This window comes from Sardina pilchardus, chromosome 8 (assembly GCF_963854185.1).
Source record: "Sardina pilchardus chromosome 8, fSarPil1.1, whole genome shotgun sequence".
Taxonomy (NCBI): Eukaryota; Metazoa; Chordata; class Actinopteri; order Clupeiformes; family Clupeidae; genus Sardina; species Sardina pilchardus.
The window spans coordinates 12,947,011-12,967,974 of NC_085001.1; the positions used below are offsets into that span (position 1 = coordinate 12,947,011).

At 45.8% G+C, this 20,964-nt stretch overlaps 1 protein-coding gene across 1 annotated transcript; it reads right to left on the reverse strand.

The window, feature by feature from the left end:
• Positions 1-448: 448 nt before the first annotated feature.
• LOC134088680 (protein HIRA) lies at positions 449-20,053 on the reverse strand. The gene is made up of 25 exons (XM_062542756.1): positions 19,808-20,053; positions 18,952-19,014; positions 18,640-18,750; positions 18,378-18,468; positions 17,982-18,076; positions 17,760-17,855; positions 17,193-17,353; positions 16,277-16,444; positions 15,826-15,952; positions 14,052-14,109; positions 13,777-13,882; positions 13,135-13,353; positions 12,682-12,767; positions 10,188-10,352; positions 9,484-9,648; positions 9,080-9,284; positions 8,268-8,396; positions 7,641-7,789; positions 6,029-6,190; positions 5,172-5,230; positions 4,665-4,770; positions 3,888-4,010; positions 3,164-3,327; positions 2,340-2,428; positions 449-1,668 (listed from the first exon to the last, which is right to left on the reverse strand). Exons 1-25 carry the CDS (start codon positions 19,842-19,844, stop codon positions 1,552-1,554), a joined length of 3,051 nt encoding a protein of 1,016 aa, XP_062398740.1. The 5' UTR covers positions 19,845-20,053; the 3' UTR covers positions 449-1,551.
• Positions 20,054-20,964: the final 911 nt, after the last annotated feature.

A 20,964-nucleotide genomic window follows, 5' to 3' on the forward strand; every position in this document is an offset into this window, starting at 1 on the left:
TGTGGTTTTGGGTTAAAACATTGAAAAAATACTAAGAAATAGCACCAGAATGAGAAGACAACCATTTTGTGTCAGTAACATCTACTGTATGTTCTGTAGCCCAGATGAATACCCACTAGCTTGATAATTCGGCAGTGATGGGCCATATCTCTTATAATACTATTTGTACATTAGTGGAGCTGTATTGCATACACTGTAAGTCACTGTATGTCCATGGAAGAGTGTTGTTGGTGGGTTCAGGACATCTTAAATCCAACAGAACTTAGACACAGCTCCTCTATTCAGCTACAAGCATGCTATAACCAGCGGGACTCCTGCCATGCTAGTGAACCGTCTCTCTCGTGGAATACACGATGAATGAAAGCAGAACAGAACTCTCCATGAAGTGCACCACGGAGCTCTGTCTCAACTCCTGACGTGATATGAAGTGACGCACACATACAGTGTCTTCAAAGCACAGGCCATAACATTGGTCAATTGTTTATTTTTTTTTCTAACTGTAGCTTTGCCCCCGTTTCATAGAAAACTGAAAAAAAAAGAAAAAAACAAAACAAAGAAAAAACAAAGAAAATGTCTTATACAAACATTTACAAATGTCTAACAGAGAGAAGCTGTACAAAGAGGGGAGGGTTAGGGCAAGAGTGGAGCAAAGGGCATAGTCTGTAGTCTCCAGGGAACAAGTCCCACCCCCACAGCCCCCCTTTAGTGCGGTCACAAGTGTCCAACAGTGTCCAGTCCTAGCGATCTTCGAGCTCTTCTCATTCCTTTGAGGGGCAGGGGGGGAGGAGGGGGGGGGGGCACTTTTCGGCAGCAGGAGGCGATGGCTCAGAACACCTCCTGGAGTTCCGCTTGGACCCCCCCCTCCCTCTTCTCTAATCGCTTCCATGTCTGCCGCCCGAATGATTCCATGGGGGGCATCTTCACCAGGATCTGATCGTCTGTGTGTGTGTGTGTGTGTGTGTATGTGGAGGTGGAGGTGAGGGGGTGCAGAGCTGCATGGGTGTGATGAGCGCGGGTGGGGGTGGGGGGGGGGGGGGCGAGGGCAGGCTGAGGGGTGACTGATGACGCAGGGGGGGCAGGAGGTCTTAGCAGACTCTGCCCAGTACAACTTATACAGGGATCGTCATCATCTGTCAATTCTATACATCATTGGCACCATTTTCTTTGTACACATTTTATTAGACAATAAAAAAAGAAGAAAAAATGACCATAGTTTAGTATTATCACCATTATTATCATTATTCTTCTTATTAATAATAATATCAGCATTATTACTATTCAGAGAATTAATTTGAACCAGGTTCATCACCATCCTATGGACAGTGCTTTCCTTTGGGTCAGGGAGGCTGCCATAGGGGCTGGATGGAGAGAGGGGAGGGGGGGGTGGGGCGAGGCACATATCCCAGGAAAGAGCACCAAACGCGGGCAGTCTGTCGGCTAACGGGCCCAGGCTGTTAAACGCGTGGGGGTGGGGGTAGGGGGACAGGGTTTTTTTTTCCTTCTCCAAGACTCTTCAGGAGCGACGGAGCAACGGAGGAGAAGAAAAAAGTGCTATTTGTTCCGGAGCAGCTCCAGCTGGTCCTGGTACTCCGTGAAGAGCCTCTGGAAGCGCAGGTTCTGGCCGATGACGGGGAGAACCTCGTGCAGGAGATCCCTCTTCCGCTGGCCCTGGGGGACACACAGGGGAAGAGCAGTGAAGTTTCAGCCCATCGCAGCACACAACAGTAAAGACACAGTGCATCAAATACATCAAAGGGCATCAGTGGCTCAAGCTGGTGAGTCCTTCCCAGTGTGTGCACTCTGGGCTCTTCTCAACCCTCTCTCCTCGGTCCTCCATCCTCAGTCCTCGGTTCCCACTGATCTAGATAAAGAATGATGGGGCGGCAACACTGGGATAGTCTATCCAGTGTTCTTTATAGATCAGTAGGAACGAGCAGGAGGAGCGAGGAGCGAGGATAGAAGGTTGAGAAGAGCCCGCTGTGAGGAGAGTCCAGCACTCACACATTTGGGATTCAAACAATGCATTCCAACAACCCACCTGAAGCAGATGCAGAGAAAACAACCAGCAATGAAACGCTTGCCATTTTGTGACAGGTAACACAAGTAAGAGAATTATGTGGCTTGTTGTTTGTCGTTTTTTTTTATGTGGAAAGGCCTCGAGCGGAAATTCCACTTGCGGCGTCGGCGATGCATGGCGCCGCGGAATATGAAAGAATATTACCAGAGAAGTAAAGGATCTGGCAAACAAAGATTGGCCCTTTGTATTTCACGCTTTGTAAAGGAAAGCGAGACTTGAGAGGAGAGAGGAGAAGAGGAGAGGAGAAGCGTGTGGCTCTTACCAGGATAGTGGGCTCCCAGGAGCTGCCAGTGGATTTGTGGACTGGTCCCAAAAGGTCTTTACACAGCTCACGCAACCGCTGCTCATAGCCTGAAATTCACAACAGAACAGACAGGAATTACACGTGTTGAAATATATCCGCCATCTCTTCCTCCCATCCCCCTCTCTCTCTGTCTGTTTCTCTCTCTCTCTCTCTTGCTCTCTCTGTTTCTCTCCTTCTCTTTCAGAGACACACATACACACTTAACCACTCGAGGTTTAAAGTACTGTATATTCTCTATTTTAAGTCTGATCTCCATTTTAGTCTCTTTTTTTTGTGTGTTTTTTTAGACAATCTTTCTCACTGTGTACTGACGATCAAACCCAACGATGGCGTTCCACCACGCTGGAGTCTGTGCTGCACAGGAGGCCAGAGGCGGAAAAGTCCTGTCAAGCATTTGATCCAAGCACTTAGTAAACCTGCTCCTCCTAATTAGCAGCCAGGTAGATCCGATGACTAGTGATCTCACCTGTGTAGTGCACAGGTAGAAAGAATATATGGCAGGACTTTTACTTTCTGGACCAGGTGTAACCTGCGTTGTGTGGAACCACCGCGGTCCAGCCCTGCACACGCCCGGACTCGAACCCGCGAAACAGCAGCACCTCGGATCGGGAGTCGAGCACGCTAACAATCAAGCTAAAAGCCCAGGCTCCTAGCTGTCATGCCAGCAGCGCTCTTGAGGCGTCGGGGAGTGAGGTTTACGAACGCTCGACACGCTCAGCTAACTAGCTGGCATCCGTTACACCGGGATGCCCGCCTGTGCAGGTGGCACTTGAGGGACTCACCCTCGTTGACGAGGAAGCGCGTGTAGACGATGAGCCAGTGGCGGTACTCGGGCGCCGAGGCCAGCGTGAGGGCCGACGCCAGCTGGTTCTCCAGGAAGGCCAGGGTCATGCCCTGCTGCAGGTGATGGGGCGTGGACGACAGTCTGGAGGCCAGGCGACCAGCGCTGCAGACAGGAGAACACACACCCACACACACACACACACACACACACAGAGACACACAGACACACACAGACACACACAGACACACACAGACCAACCACACACACACAGAGACACACACACACACACACAACAATGTCAATAAGTCAACCAGGTTGGTGGATACAGACACCCTGCCAAAAAGCACATGACCCAGAAGTCACTATGCAATGAGAGCAGAACCGAGGAAGCCCTGTAATCTGAACAGGAGCATGGACTTGAAAAGGATTAACTTGCATTTGCACAGGAGACACAGAAACTCATGTATGTATGTCTGTACGCACGTACGCACACACACACACACACACACACTGCAAAGACAACAGAAGGGCATGTAAACTCATGTATACATATCCAAATCTATGATGCAAGTGTTTACCATGTTCTGAGTCGCTTTGGCGAGAAGTAAATACAATGCAATGCAGTGTAATACACATGCAGACAAGGGCTGGATAGGGCAGAGCTATGGGGCTGATGAACAGAGCTGCGTATGGCAGAGCTATGGGGCTGAGGAGGCGCGTACCTGATGTTGCGGCCCTGCATGATGGCCAAGGGCCCCGTGGAGCCCAGTGCATCCTGGGAAGTCAGACAGTTCCTGAAGTCGGCACACTGCACCAACGAGTCCTGCTTGTCAGCAATCAGATTCCTGAGGGGGAACACACAGAGTGTTAGTGCGTGTGACTCTGATTGTGTGTGTCAAAGAGAGAGGGAGGGAGGGAGAGGGAGAGAGGCAGAGAGAGGCAGAGAGAGAGAGAGAGAGAGAGAGAGAGAGAGAGAGCAAAAACACACATTTGGTATTCTAACCCACCACCTAAGGCAAGTCCGAAGCAATAGCATAAATGAAATGTTTGCAACGTTGTGACAACTAGTCCGAGTAATAAAACGTGGCTTGCTTTGGTAATTCTATTTATCTAGAGGTGCCTCGAGCCGCCATTCCACTTGCAGCATCGATGGCGCATGATATTGAGTAAGGAAACAATATTACAAACAGAATTACAGATTCCTGCAAATGAAGACCGTGCTCGCTCAAGGCTACCAGATCAAGCTAAACACAACACACATTTCACCCCTGTCTCCTCGCTCCCTTCCAGTCATGTTTCATCACAGTGACTATTAACAGTACAAAATGCTCACAGGGTTTCATTTTAAACCTTCCCCCCCTCTCCCATCATCTTTAATTAAACGCTGTATCAGGGGAAAGTGGTGGAGGGGGTGATTTTGTGTGTGTGTGTGTGTGTGTGTGTGTGCGTGTGTGTGTGTGCATAGGGTTCTTGCGTATTCTCGGCGGAGCGAGCCTTACCAGGTCCCCAGGGAGGAGCTGAAGCAGTAGGACTTCCCATTAGAGAGGCCGATGACAGGAACGCCCTGCTGGGTGAGCAGGGACTGGGTGACACTGGTGCCAGAGCCTGCAGGGACCACAGTGGACAGGAGGAAGAGGAGGAGGAAGAGGACAAAGAGGAGAACAGGGACAAAGAGGAGGAGGGGGGGGGGGGGCAAGGAGGATGAAACGAGGAAGAAAACGACAACGAGGGATTCAATCCGATTCCTCCAAAACCACCTTGTGAGCAGCAGCAGCAGCAGCCGCCTCCACAGCCAGCCTCTCCTAAGAGGGGATTAGACTAGTTGGCGGGCCACGCTAAGGATGAGACATCCACGCCAACTAGCAGCTAAATATACATATATCTGGGGCTCTTCCACTATCCTGGAGCCAGCCATGGACTCACCCCAAATGAAGACATATTGCGGCCGTACGAAAGAAAAACACACCGCGGCGATGTAAATATTCGGCTTCTGGGCGATCACTCACCTGAGAGGATGGTGTGCAGGGATTCGTTCTTGACAAGTGCCATCTGTTTTTGCACGTCCCTGTATTAAACAGAACACACAGCCAGACAGGCAGACTGTGAGAGACTACAAACTGCACAGCAGATACCGTCTGATGGTCCTTTCAAGGACGAGAAACGATTAATGAAACCGCCGTCTGTCCGGAAAACAAGACTACCATGACAGCAGCGTTAAATAAACTAAGAGATTTACAAAACTGAAAAAAACAATTTTGAAAGACTGTAAACAAGAATCCGTTTCAAATGGTAGTATAGTGCTAGAACAATGAAATCATGCACATGTAAATATCACAACCATGATGCTCATATACAATAGTACAGCACACATCCAACACTGTGACAGTCACCACAAAAGGTTAAAGGTTATCAGGTTAATGCCCAGCACTAGAGCCCTACTGCCTGTGTCCAGGGCCCCTTCTCAACCTCTCTCCTCGGTCCCCCAGCTCGTTTCCCACTGATCTATACAGAATGATGGGGCGGCAACAATGGGATAGTCTATCCAGTGTTCTTTATAGATCATTGGGAATGAGCCTGGAGGACCGAGGAAGGGAGGATAGATAAAAAGACGAATGAGAAGAGCCTCAGGTGTCTGTGACCTGTGAGTGCAGGGAGATCTGGACCTAGCGTGCACTTGTGGACAACATGCTTGTGTCTGCGGATAACGTCAAAATGATCCACCTTTCTAAGAACACAGACATATTTGGTAAATAAATCATCAGACTTCTCAAATGTGTGGTGGTGTGTGGGGGGGGTGTGCGGGGGGTGGTGGGGGGGTGTGTGCGCGGGGGGTGGTGTGCGGGGGGTGGTTTGGGTTCCTCACCAGACGGAGAGCGTGGCGGCGGCGGTCAGCGCCATGGCGAACCAGCCGGAGCAGTGCAGGGCGGAGACCGGGGCCGGCAGCAGGATGGACGGGATGAGCCGCCGGCCACACGACGAGAACACCGACAGCGTGCGGTCCTCACACGCAACCGCCACCACCTCACTGGACACACAGAGATAGGGAGGAAGGAGAGAGAGAGAGGGAGAGAGGAAGGGTTGAAAGAAGGAGAGAGAGGGAGAGGAAAAGTTGAAAGAGAGAGAGACAGAGGGAGAAAGGAAGGGTTGAAAGAGAGAGAGGGAGAGAGGAAGGGTTGAAAGAAAGAGAGAGAGAAAGGGAGAGAAGAAGAGAGAGAAAGGATTAGCCAGGTGATTTATAACGCAGAACTAATGAATTTTTTTTTTAAAAACACGGATCAGGAAGTAAAGGTGCTCATCATCATCACCATCATCATCACCCCCATCATCCTCCATCTGAACGGACCCACCCGAGTGGAAGTGTGGAGGAGCCTCTAATGGCACTCATTTCATATGAACTCAGGGGTGACGGCGCTCTCTCCGTCTAGCTAGCACACACAGGCTGCAGCACGGCCTCTCACTGGAGAGCAGCCCCATGCATCAGGTCCCTCACTTGAAGCGCCGCTTCCTTAATCCCTCTGCTCTGAGTGAGGAGGCAATCTCCTTCAGCCGCCTTAACAAATCAGTTATTCGCCATCTCCTGCCCAAAATGCAATTACACCCGTTTTAGCCCCGTATTAGTCTAATTAAACGGAGAGGACCTGTCTGCTCCAAAGCAAAGTTCCCGGGCGCGTCGGCGTAACAGGGTAGCAAAGTGTTGCACAATCAGGGCTTTGCCGTCGCGCAGTTCATTTCCTGGCTAATTAATTGTCGAGTCATTACTGGCAATTAAGCGGAGATTATGTCAGGGCTCTTAGTGACACCTTGAGTTTGCGGAGTTATTAAGAGACATCAGGCAGTGATCGGGGCTCTGTGATGAGTCACACGCTACAGCTAGGGCCGTCCCGAACCATACATCTCAGGGGCCAAGCACAACAGATTTATCAAACCGTCTCCATCCACCGCACTGAGAGGAATGACTGATTTGTTCATTTAGTTAAGAACAGTAGTGTGATGATGATTGAACACAAATCTGCACACAGGGAGCGTCTAGGTCTCCAAGGCAACAGCACACAACTAAACAGCTGGTGAGGGTTCCCTTATAGCACAGCCTGTTGTTGCTCTGTACCCGAGAGAGGGATTCATTGCAAATCTGAAATATAGTAATTAACCTTAACATACAAACAAATCTATAATTAAAATCAGCAACGTAAGCACATTTTTTTCAATTCAATTGAACAGAACTAAATTGAATTTGCTGGTATAGAGAGCTACTTTAAACGACCAAGTCTATCAGCAGTGTTGGGTCCTGATAAACGATGTAATTAAAGTCTACAACCTATTAAAGTATAGCCTATTATTAGTTATTAATTTACTAGCTCCATTTATTAAAATCCCATAATAATAGAGTTAGTGGTCATGTGTGGTCATCACCCCCCCGCCCCTGTCCCCCCGTCCCCCCGTCCCCCCGTCCCCGTCCCCCCTGGCGGGATGCTCACAGGCTGCCGCTGGCGATGAGGATGCGGCTGGGCAGCAGGCCGTCCCACTCACGGCCGTCCCTGGTGCAGCGCACCTGGCTGAGCCGCGCCCCGGCGACCGACGACACCTCGTTCTCCACCTCCAGGTACACAGAGGGGTCCGCGCTCACCTGTGCTCAGGACAAAGAGAGACAGACAGACAGACAGACAGACACATTTTTAGCTGAGAACAGCTGAGTTCTATACTTCTTTTTTCATATTAATGACATAGTGTAGATTTACAGTAGACAGCAAAATAAGAAGCCAAAGCTTCTTAGCTAAAACTTTTCTTTTAAAAAAGATTCCATTTAATCTACTCCGTCGTGTTATCTAACTAGCTACACATGAGCTACTCTATGTGTGGGTAAATATGCACCTAGCATGAATGTACAGTGTACACCCATCTCACATGTTCAAGAGTGATCTCAATCCATCAAGTACAGTACTCCTTACTTTCCACTGTGGAGAGGTACTGGGGGGCACAGTACTAAGCCCACCATGTGCAAATGGACTGAACCGCTCTTATTAAAGTGTGTGAGACAGAGCCGACAGCTCCTCCATGTTTTGAGGCAGAGAGCAGGAGGACCAAGTCTGGGCCCATGAGCTGACCTGATGGGTGAAGGACTTCTGCGCTGATGGTGTGGGCAGTTTGAGCTGCACGGCGGCCGGAGCAGCTACTGCTGCGGCTACTCCTGCTGTTGCTGCTCGAGCCGGCTCCTTCTCCACCACCACGGGAGTCTGTGGGCAAAACAAGCAGACAGAACAAATCGATCACCGAACTGGAGGGGCAAGACCAATATGTCCAGCTGCATCACCGATATAACCAATTGTACTCAAGGCAGTTTGTTGCGCTGGGCCACAAGGGAATCAAAGTGTTTATGAGAAGAGAAGAAACTCAGGCCATCAAGTCATCTATAACTATAAACAAATATTGTTCTTACTAATATGAATGATGACATTCACACATAAACTATAACGATAACGACATGGAGAACAATACAGTCATTTAATATAAGCCGCATTGTGTATAAGCCGCAGGACAGTGTTCAATGCAAGTTAAAACAAAACCATATTAACACCATATTAAATGCTACCCTGTATTAACCTCATAGCTGAAGAAATTTTGCAAAATCAATGTATAATGTAAGTGGCTAATAGTCAGGAAATTACGGTATCATTGGGGATCACTTTCAGAGCGATTTTGTGAACGATAAAAAGTTAAACAGCCAATCATAACCCATCACATTTTAAGCAATCACATTCATTAACATGAGACTTTTTTTTAGCGTTGGTCAGTGTGAACGTTTTTATCGGTATGTTATAGTTATGGTTATAGTTATCGTTCTTGGTGTTAACGGCCTTTAACTGTGCTAGTTTATGTCTGTAGCTCTGGTTAAGGGTGCTGGGCTGTACCACACTACCTGTGGGAAGGGCTGAGACAGGGGCATCATCATCTTGTTGTCTTTCCTGGGCCGGCCCTTCTTCCTCTTCTCCACCACCTCCCCTCCCTCCATCTCCACCTTCCTCTTGGGCGCCGAGAACGACTTTATGGTAATCTTCTCCTCGCTGTCGCTGCTCGTGTCGTCCTTCAGCTTGGAGTCCTTCAAAGTGCTGCTGTCTTTAGCTCTGAACACACACACGCAAAAACACACACACTCAACTTAAAGTGTCAATGTGTGGAAACAGTAATAAGTACCAACCTGTATATTGGCATCTCTCATTTTTACACACACACACAGTCACACACAGTCACACACAGTCACACACAGTCACACACAGTCACACACAGTCACACACAGTCACACACAGTCACACACTCTCTTACCTGTCCAGTGGGGTCATGCCTACAGGAGTGGAGGTGATTGTGAGTCCTGGTGTGGCTTTTGACCTTTCGGTGAACCTTGAGTCCAGAGCCTTCATGGGCTCCATCTTGGTGGCGGGGGGGAACAGGCCGGCCTTCATGCCGATGGAATTAGTAGCCAGGGCGGCACTGCAGAGGAACAAGGAGAGGAGACAAGAAGAGCAATAGTTTACACAGTTTCCATTCATGAGCAGGAGTATGTACAGTATGTTCATATACAAGATGACAGTGCACAGTGTTTGTTCAATCCGTCTCCTGTGCGCTTCCGGCTTTAAAAAAACGTTTGAGCCTCTTAATTAGCTGAACATGTTTGACTAATCAAAAGCATTCTTTTTTTTTTTTTTTTTTTTTAAGTATATTTTTTGGCTTTTTGCCTTTATTAGTACAGGACAGTGAAGTGGTAGACAGGAAGCAAGTGGGAGAGAGAGATGGGGTGGGATCGGGACATGACCGCAGGCCGGATTCGAACCTGGGTTCCCGTGGGCACTCGGACCCGTAAATGGTACGAGCGCTGTAGCCTGCTGCGCCACAGCGCCCCCCAATCAAAAGCATTCTAATGTTGTGACCAGGTGAGCTTGGAGCCACGACCGACAGGTAGACAGTGCGCAGGGCTAGGCGGGGCTCCAGGTGCGGCCCTGGCGTCTCAGCTGGCCGGCGTGGGCACTCACCCGTCTTTGTTGTCCTCGCCCTTGCCCGGCGACGTGTCCTGGAGCGGGCGCAGGCCCAGGGAGTTGGAGGCGTTGGACTCGGACGAGAGCTGCGGGGTCAGCTGGTTGGACATGCTGGAGCCGGGCAGGATGGGCGCGCTGTTGAACAGGGCCGGAGAGAAATCCCTGAGCGGAGGAGAGAACACGGACACACACACGTCAGGAGAGAAATCCCTGAGCAGAGGAGAGAACACGGACACACACACGTCAGGTCGTCTCTCAGGACGCAGAGCAGGAGCAATGAGGCTTTAGCCAAGCCAATACACACCTTTACATTTACATTATATTACATAACGTTTGGCTGACGCTTTTTAACCAAAGCGACAATAAACAACAACCGCAATAAGTGCATCAATGAGTGTAGTAAGTGCATCAATGAGAGCAATTGTCCGTAGGATAAGCAAGACTAGTTGTAAGTAGTGCTATGAGAGGAGATGTTCTCTGAAGAGCTGGGTTTTCAGACTTTTTTGAAGATGGAGAGGGATATCCCTACTCTAGAAGGAACTGGTAGTCGTCGTCCGTTCCCCCCTTCCCTAAATGATGACATCTGATTACTTTTGTGAGAACTATTGATAAACTGTGATACATATATTTCATACAGTATAATATAACTTTACAATATAGTCTATAGGTCTAAAGAAAACTAATTTACAGCAAAGTAGTCTAGGCCTACTCAAGACTAAACCAGATATGGATGAAATATGTAGGCTATCATGATCATTTTGCCAACAATGATGTAGAAGCATGGATTTTCTCAGTTCATAACACGTTTTGTCTTAACTTAAACCAACATAAAGTTATAATTTTGACAACATTATTTAGGCCTACTTGATAACATAAAGCCTGCCCCCTACAGTCCTCTAGTCCTGTACAATATAGTGAACCATAGGCCTATTGGTATTGATGCTGATTGAAGAGGTTGCTTGAAGGTTGTGATATTTAAGTTCCAAAGAAAATCAAATTGCACCACTCCCTCTCCTTCCAAAGTAACATGTCCTACACCGCTCCTCCTAAAATAAATAGCAGGCCCTACTGTTATAAGCTACATCTAGTTGTTCAAGTGCACACACTAAATGGAGAGCTAGGATTAAAATTCAGACTGTGCCTTTAAATAGGCGACTTTTTACATCTATCAGCAATGCTACAGTAGGCCATTTCCATTCAAATTCAGCTCAATATTATGTGCAAGACTGATGTTTGTTTACCAAGCATGCCAAAGTGTTAATCTCTTTGCATTATCGTCATACGTTTCGTGAGATGGCTATCCCGAAATATGTTTTGAATGACACGGGGCGCACGGAGCGAGGTGAACGGCTGGACAAACGCGAAATGACAAGGTGTTTACTAAACAATTTAGTAGAACTACAGTAAGGTAGACCGACTCTGTGGTTAAAACGATGAAAAACAGTAGGCTAGTCTGTCACAGCTAACTTCAAGCGCAGCCTAGACTAGTTTACAGGCGCAGAAATTAAAAGTCAATTATCAGCATCACAAGATTGCTGTCATTATCGGAAAATCCAGACACGTCAAACTGGACGCGAACGAACAACAACAACAAAAAAAAAACTTCATAAATAATATCTTTTAAAATAAATAATTGGACCGTTTACCGCTTCATGGCTTCTGCTAAGAAACAAATAGTTCACCACACACATCGAACTTGCATCAAACTTGCATCAAACATGCATCAAACATTCATCAACACGTCTGCTTTCACTTTCAAAGAAATCCACCAGGGAACGGACAAGGCTTGCGGAGTGATTTTTCCCCAACGGAAAAATCACATCCCTGATGCATGAAGTGGACAAATATTTTTTCAAATAATCCAAAGCTGGTTTGATTTGCATTGAGCTCAATGTGCATCAAACCGGCTAAAAGGCCAACCAATCTCCAGGTATAGGTGTAGTAGGGTATGTAGTGATGTGGGGCTATTTCAATTGCAAAAGCCAAGGGAACTTGATCAGCATGCATAGTATCATGGATCCATGAAGTAGCTGACCTTTAAAAATAAAAATCTGCCTGCCTCTATGGGAATTTAACATTGGGGTGCAAATACTTATGCACCCTGTATTTTAAAGAAGAACATTTACATTTACGACACATTCTTCATTCTCAAAGAAAACTGGTATCCTTAAAGGAAGGATTTTTACTCATTTTTAAAATTAAAGCATTAAGATACATTTCCAAGAGATGATTTTGTATTCCTCTTTTCAGTCAACTTTAGCAAAGGGGCAAAAACTTATTCTGCTCCCTGTATTTTCAAGAACATCACCAATGTTTACTGAATAGGGATCATACTTTGCCACCTTTTAATGGTATACTGACATATGTGCCATAACAAGGGTAGTCCTTAATACTCTACTGAGGTGGCCTGTCTAAACTATTTAATCCTGTCTCGTGTGTGTGTGTGTGTGTGTGTGTGTGTGTGTGACCATCTAAAAAGCAGAAGTTTTACCCTGTGTCAAGCTGTGCGATGCACAAGGGGGTAATCCTCCGCCGGCCATCTGCTGTCCTGGTCTCCACTTGCTTCTTCAGCAGATTCTGTCAAGAGGACACGACACAACAGAACTTTGGGCGCAGGTTCAAGGTGGTTTCATTTTAATGTGTATCCTGTCCTGCTGCTGTCTCATTGTTAGCCATTTCTAAAGCTAAAGATTTTTTAAAAAATGAATAAATAAATAAAAACATACATACACATGCTCTTAACATCAAAGTAAGTTGGTTAATCCTACAACTCAAAACTATGTTCAGACATTCGTTTTACAATGAGGTGTTGCACATTAGACGATAATTCGTCTGATCAACTTCATGCTTTACAGGACCGAGTACGAACGACACCTCTGCAGCTGTTCAAGGTCACTTCCAACAACAGCTAGCATCCTAAAGCATCACAGGAGTCATATCTCACCTTACGGATGTCCTCGAGGGACTCTCCGTTGACCACGTTGGTGAGCTTGGGAGTCTGGTTCTCATGGCCAGCGATTGGCATCGCTCCGGCCCGCTCACCCCCTTGTCGGTCGGGCTGGTACTTGAGCATCTCGGGGTTCTCTATGATGGTGGTGGAGAGCTGGGCCTCGGTGTTGGTGATGGCCAGGCTCTTACCATAGATGTTCTGATGAATGGAGTTCTGCACAGCAACACATGGAGAGAAGAAATGATTCACATTTCAATTTCGCTTATAGAGCTCCAATACATTACACATGTCTCATGGCGCTTTACAGAGTGTTAAACATTCAGAGAGGGCCCATGAGTAACGGTAACATGAATCTCCTCTTGGGTTTGTGTGTCTGTGTCTGTGTCTGTGTCTGTGTCTGTGTCTGTGTCTGTGTCTGTGTCTGTGTCTGTGTCTGTGTCTGTGTCTGTGTCTGTGTCTGTGTCTGTGTCTGTGTCTGTGTCTGTGTCTGTGTCCAGCAAGTGTCCAGCAAGTGTCCAGCAAGTGTCCAGTTCACAATGAAGTGGGGTTTTAGGCTAAACCTTTTACATCTTATGTCAGAATAGAAGTTAATCAGTGGGATTATATATTACATTGCAGGCCCAATTGTAATGATACCTTCTCCTCCTCATTGAGGGGGTCTCCCAGCTCATCCAAGTTAAAATCCAGGAATGCCACAGTGCCATCCATGGAGCATACCAGGATTCCCATCCCATTCAATGTCCTACGGAACAGCATACATTACAGTACATCACATATGTGCTTAATTTTCAGGAAGTAAAGGGGGAGGCTAATAGAAGAATGTAAAAAATTTACTAAATAGAAGAATATACTTGCTATGCACTAATTTGCCTTGTCACACGCAAGTATTTTATTCCACACGGGAAACTTACCATGAAATGTCCATGATGGATTTGTCAAACAGGTCATGGATCACAACCAAGGAGTGATGTCAACTGAAAGCCATGAAAACACACACACACACACACACACACACACACACACACACACACACACACACACACACACACACACACACACACACACACACACACACACACACACACACACACACACACACACACACACACACACACACACACACACACACACACACACACACACACACACACACACACACACACACACACACACACACACACACACACACACACACACACACACACACACACACACACACACACACACACACACACACACACACACACACACACACACACACACACACACACACACACACACACACACAGCAAGGAGATTCATTTACTTCAGACGTGATTCATTCCTCAAGTCCGACAGTAAGTAAGACACATGTCACATGAAGCCTGATTCATTTCAAAGTTACTACACATCATCTGACCATAGAAAAATAACTGACTGAAAACTGAAAACGACACAGTAATGTACTGAAAACAATACTGAAAACAATACCGTACAATACTGAAAACAATACAGCCTGCTAAAGAAAAAGTGCAGGAAAGCAGACGATGGAGAAAGACCAAATTCCAAATCTATTGTGAGATAGAAAACATGCCATGTCAACTTCAACGATGTAAATAAAAATGAATGACTGGATTACTTCTCAGAGCTGATGTCAAGATATGATCAATATCAAGCAATACCACGATGCATTTCTCACCCACTGGGTCTGATCCATACACAGAATGACCTTTATCAATAACCTTCATCTTACAGGGAAGCGTTCCATTCGCGTTGCGTCTACTGCAACAATTAGCTTCCACTAATTACTGCTGCAACGATTAGCTTCCACAGCTTATTATAATCAATGGAAGTAGCTACACCAGACGTGATAGCGGCGCGCGCATTCGGAAAAACAAAAACTGGTGTTCTAAAATGGATTTTACGCGTCGCAAACGGACCCCTTCAGTTAGGGGCCTGGTGTAGCTTCCCTGTCAGTGTGCTTTTTGACCTTGATCGGAGTTGACTCACATTAGTTATTATTATACCAATAATGCCTCTATCCCAAGAAATACAAGTGCAGCCTTTCAGCTCTCAAGGGCAGCTACCGAGAGGTCAGTTCATGCATTTGTTACAAACACACTAGGTTGCTGCAATGCTGCAAAAATGTATGAACAGGTTACAAGCCATTCGAAATACAATTACAGCCCACAAAAAGGGTTTGGCATTACCTTCATTTTCTCTCTTAGAATTAAATTATCATTTTAAATGTTCCTAAAAACATTTGTCAACACGTCATTGCTTTTACCATTTTATCGTTCTAACCTTGTATTACAGTCTGAAAGTCGCTATGAAGACTGATTGATTGATTGAAACATGCAGTCTAGCCCAGTTCTCATTTTCAATTCCATCTGAAACCAACCATGTAGTGCTGGTTCAGGAGATTGTTTTGTAACTCTGTGAATAATTGCAGTAAAAAAAAACTGCAAAGACAGCAAGTACAATACTAGGCTGAATTTGTGTATCAAATTATATTGTGTGTGTGTGTGTGTGTGTGTGTGAGAGAGGGTCAGAGCATTAGAGAGCGAGCAAGCAAACGAGAGAGAGAGAGAGAGAGAGAGAGAGAGCGAGCAAGAGAGAGCGAAAGATTCAAGATATAGCACTGATCTTTATAAGGCCCATTGGTATGTTAATGACTGGTCTATGTAAACATCCATATGTCTGCATGTTCCTTCCTTACCCATACGGAGAGGGAGCGGTCTTTGCTCCCCACAGCACAGCAGCAGTAGGGCCCGCTGCCCTTCTGAGAGCTCCCATTCTTCTGCTTCTTTTTAAAGATCTTGGGATTGAATTTCTGCAAGAGAGAAAAAGGAGCTGCATGTTCAGGCTTCACATAAACAGAGAGGCTTGGCTGGCTGGCTGACTGACTAAAAAGAAAAGAAAAGTCTGACTTTTCAGAGTTTGTATCCAAGAACGATATTTCTCTTTTTAAATTTAGACAGCTGTGAGCGCCCTAAAGAGGTGATTTCCAGAGCAGCTCGGCCTTCGGCGCGCTAAACTGAAACTACTAGGGTCAGCTCAAGTGAAACACTGCTTATGTGGTCGGTGAGGCTTGCACAAGACACAACCGAGGATAGAGACATGAACGGAGGGCCGAAAAGCACCGCCGGTAGCTTACCACGACGGTGACGGCCTTCCTGTGTCCGACAAAGTCCATGTTGGTCTTCCAGCCGTCCCTCTCGATGATCTGAGCGGTGGGGCCGGAGTTGTTCATGGCGTGAGCGGACACCAGGTACTGTCCGTCGGGAGACCAGCTGAGACGGAGCACATGAGTGGTCCCACCGCACTGGACACAGAGGCACACAGAGAGACCACAGCGGGCATTTAACTACAGCGTTCTAGCAGGAGGAGTTAGCAGACGCTACGTTTTTAATACCAATTATCGTCATTTCCCAACTATTACTGTAGCCACGGCTTACACATCGATCTTTGCAGAATTAGGTTAACACACAGGGGCAGTTAAAATATGGTACTAATATGTTCTTGTTTCTTTTAACTTGCATAAAAAGCTGTGCTGCGGCTTATGCACAATGCGGCTAATACAAAGGAAATTACTGTAATTACTAAATTTGCTAACAATACCAATCACAAGAGGAGACACCATGGCACATGACCAAATCACATCTGAAACAATAACTACGAGGGCCTGCTCTTTTTCCCCAGAGAGGAGAGATGGTGATTGAAAGCAATTCAATTATACTATTAAACCCTGGCAAACAAACCCAGCACATACAATATACAAAATATACACTGTACACGGACCAACTTCCAGCTAGAATAAACCATTGACCTTGTAGCACAGCATATGCAAAGGTGCTAACCATGTCATACTTCATAGAAAGGCTAAGCATTTTGAATGGCCTCATTACCAGTGCTGAAAAGAGATGCATGCCCAACTCCCCTTTGAAATGTGCTACACATGCCAGAACCACATTCATCCACACACACACACATACACACACACACACACACCATTGTTATGCAAAAGCGGTGACACATGAGAGCCCTTGCACCCCCCTGGCCTTGCGCCTCACCTCGTTGAAGGGCTTGGTGATATTAGTTTCCAGCTGCCAGTCCATGGTCCTCCACACTTTCAGGCTGCGGTCGTCCGCCTGAGAGGCGATGTACTTCCCCACAGGATCCCACGTGAGCCCCTTCACCAGGCCAGTGTGAGCCTTCAGCGAAGTTATAATCTCTGGGGCGGAGATAAGGGTACAGAACACACGTGTCTAGTCACTGCAGGAGATATACTCTGCTATGCTGTTGTGTTGTATTATCTTGGTTATCACCAATGACACTTTTTTTTTTCTATAGCAATTCAGCTTTTTTTCCCCTATGTCAACATATTTCAACAATAAAACAGATGATCAGATTCAGATTCGAAATTTTATTTTATTAACCAAGTGCATTCATCATCTCCAAACTTTTTACAGTGTTACGAGCTGTCTCAAAGGAATGCACTCTGCATGCATCTACCAACTTTCCCAACTTAGCGAACACCCCCAAAATGGTTCTTAACAAGATTTTGAAAAAGTACCTTTACTACACTAATGACAAAAACTAAATGTGGCTAGTAATAAGTATCACTTCCGTGAACCCACCTGGAAATTTGCGCGCGTTCCAGATGACGATGGTGTTGTCCACACTGCAGGAGGCCAACCACACATCATGTGGGGACCATGCCACATCCATTACATCTGAAAAATGTAAAAATATACCAAAAAAATAGTAAATTGACAATGAACATGCAAACTCAATCTGACCGTTGCCTTTGGGGTATTTTATAATGCATGGTTTTAATTTGTTGGTGCAGACTCGCTCACCTCCAGTATGATTTCTTAGAATGGTCACGCATCGCCACTGCTCCACATTGGCAAGCTTACTGCTGGATCCAAAGACCGTGCTGGGGCCAATGAACCTGTTGAAATGAATGAACAAATTAGCACACAATTCAATATTCAACTGGATGATACCAAGGACATCACATCTCCAGATTTATCTCATGCCATTTTCTGATTTTCATGACCATTCACATAATAACAAAAAAACACACCCTTAGATATGATAATTTTTCCAGCTGCTGAAATTGGAATGTGTAAATATAGTATACATGTGAAGCAGTCTGTGTGTCTGTGTGCATGTGTGCATGTGTGTGTATGTGTGCGGGTGTGTGTCTATGTCTGTGTGTGTGTGTGCGCAAGCACACATGTGTCACTTACGCTGCTCGTTTCCACACCATAACCAATTTGTCGTCTCCACCTGAGGCCAGGTACAGGCCATTGTTGGACCAGCGGACACAATTTACACAAGCTGCAGACAGGAGAAGACAACCACACAATGAGTTTAGTGATCATGTCCTGTGTGTGCACATCATGTACCTCACATCAAACGTGATTGAGCAACAAATGCCCTTATAAGGCACTGCCAAGAACAACATGTGATTGGATGAATAAGGAGCCCATGTGAATGGCTAAATGAGACCTAGATGATTGTCCATCTGGCAGAGCATCTTGGGAATGTTCTCATTCTTCTCATCCTCCTCCCGGAGCACTGGCGCCATGTTCCAAATGACCACCTTCCCAGAGTCCTCCCCTATTCAATTACAAAGAGCCGCCATGAGTAATCCAATCACTTCAAATTATACTCTATTCTGATTGGTAAACATGACTAAGGATGAATTCACATCTAAAAAATAGCCTTGACAACATCACCATATTTTTGAGATTTTGCCATTAAATGCAGTTCACTGAAATATGTTGGATTTCCAACAGGTTGAGCATGTCGTTACTTTACCTTGGCCACCAGTAGCAAACTTGGTTCCATCAGGATGGATGTCGACTGAAAATATTGGTTTTCCTGCAAAAGTGCAATCACAGTGGATGTGATATGTCACGTAAAATGCTAGAGTCAGTTCTATGTACAATAATGTATGACAGCCTTACAGCATTTTCATGCAAGTATGGACAACTAAACAAAACAATAGCAGCATAGTTCCATCAATGCATGCTGGTTCTGCATACAATAGTTCATACAGATTCTGTATTAATGTTGCAGAAGATGGTGAGCACAGATCTACAACCATGGAAATCGCACTTAAATCTATCAATTTGGCACAACAACCTAGAGTAAAATGTGCGGGAACCTTGCGAGTTTTCTATATCTTTGTTGTTTACTTGACAGGCGTGCTCTCCTTCCATGATTGGTGTAACCGGTGTAACATGTAGCCTAGGCTTCAATTCACGAAGCCAACAGAAACAATGGTCAAATCCATCAATTCGTAAAGTAAGTGTTGGCGTTAGCTGTAATATGTGAGCTTTATGAAACAGTTGCATGGCCCTATGCTCTAGCAGCATTGTAATTCAAGACATGCCGCTACTCGATTTAGTTGCCTTTGCAACTTCCAAAATGGGTCCCGGTGACTGCTGGAGTAATATGTAGCCATTTAATCCAAATTCTTACAAAATAACTCGTAAAAACACCGTACTCTCGAGGCTAAGCATGTAGAACTAAGCGCAGGTGTTTACAGAAAGCTGCATCCTGGCTGATGGCAACCCTATCGTCATCTTGGCTCGGGTAAGCTTGCCCCAAAAAACAACAAAAGCTCAACTTGAACCTCGGATTCCAGCACAACCGCGATTGAGACACTTACCATTGTGACTGACCCAACTTGGTTTCAGCAGCTTCATTTCAAGCCAGTCACCTTGAAAATAATCTGTTTCGCAACTTGATGTAGCTTCAACCGAATATCTTCGTTGGATCCTTTTTGGGTTGAAGTCTGTCCGTTACTTTAGTCTTCACTGAAACTCCATTTCTCTCCCCCTCCGCGCATCTCTAGGTCAGTAACCGCAGCAGCAGCAGCAACACAGGAAGTATCCGCTCTTTCCCAGTCCCTCGAAAAACACATGCCCAAGGAGAGTTCAGGTCCGCATCCAGTTTATTATCTCACTCTTTATGGGGAGTTACCTCCGTCCTCAAATGACAACCGTGTGAGTTAACTAATGACCATCGACCAAAAAAAAGCTGCCAAGAATGTTCGTTTTGTGCATTTGAAGTGCCAAGGCACAATGTAGCGAATTTACCGGCAAGCTATGAAATGCATCAAGAGGAATTAACTTTGGTCAATTTTGTGTCTTCTAAATCGAGTAATATAAATATATCTTTGCGCAAATGGTCATTAAGCGTCGTTTAAAGGATGCATCATCATAATTTACCATAATAAAATGACAAAGTATTGTTTTGACATCACCGGAAGTGTCATGTATTTTGACATAATGCCATGCTGCCGGAAGACACGACATTGTTCAAAATATATGGGCGCTTATCTGTCATTGTCAAAATCGAACATATTTTTCTTCGCACGCGTTAAGTGTGCAGGGAAGTGAAGATAATATGTAGTTGTAAATATATTTTATTGTTTTCACTTTGATGACATCGTAGTCCAGGAAAAGTCTGCCAGACATCTAACTCACAGGTGGCCATATTTCCCCCATATCGCAGAGGCTAAGTGTAGAACAGATTCGTTCCATCCGTTATGCAACGTGTTCAAAAAGGACACCAAATCTGTGACTCCCAATACAGTCTATGGTGGCTCTGCTCCTTTAGGCTAGGCGGGGCCTACTCCATTTGCCCATCTGCATCAGTCAAGATGTTGCTTGTGTGCTGCCTTGTAAATTAACATATTTGGATGAACCTGAAAAAATCCTATTAATAATAATAATAAAAAAATGTTTTTAAATCTCCTCAAACAACTGACCACATCAAATATGTTCACTTGAAACATGCATGCCTTTTAAGATCTCTACCCTA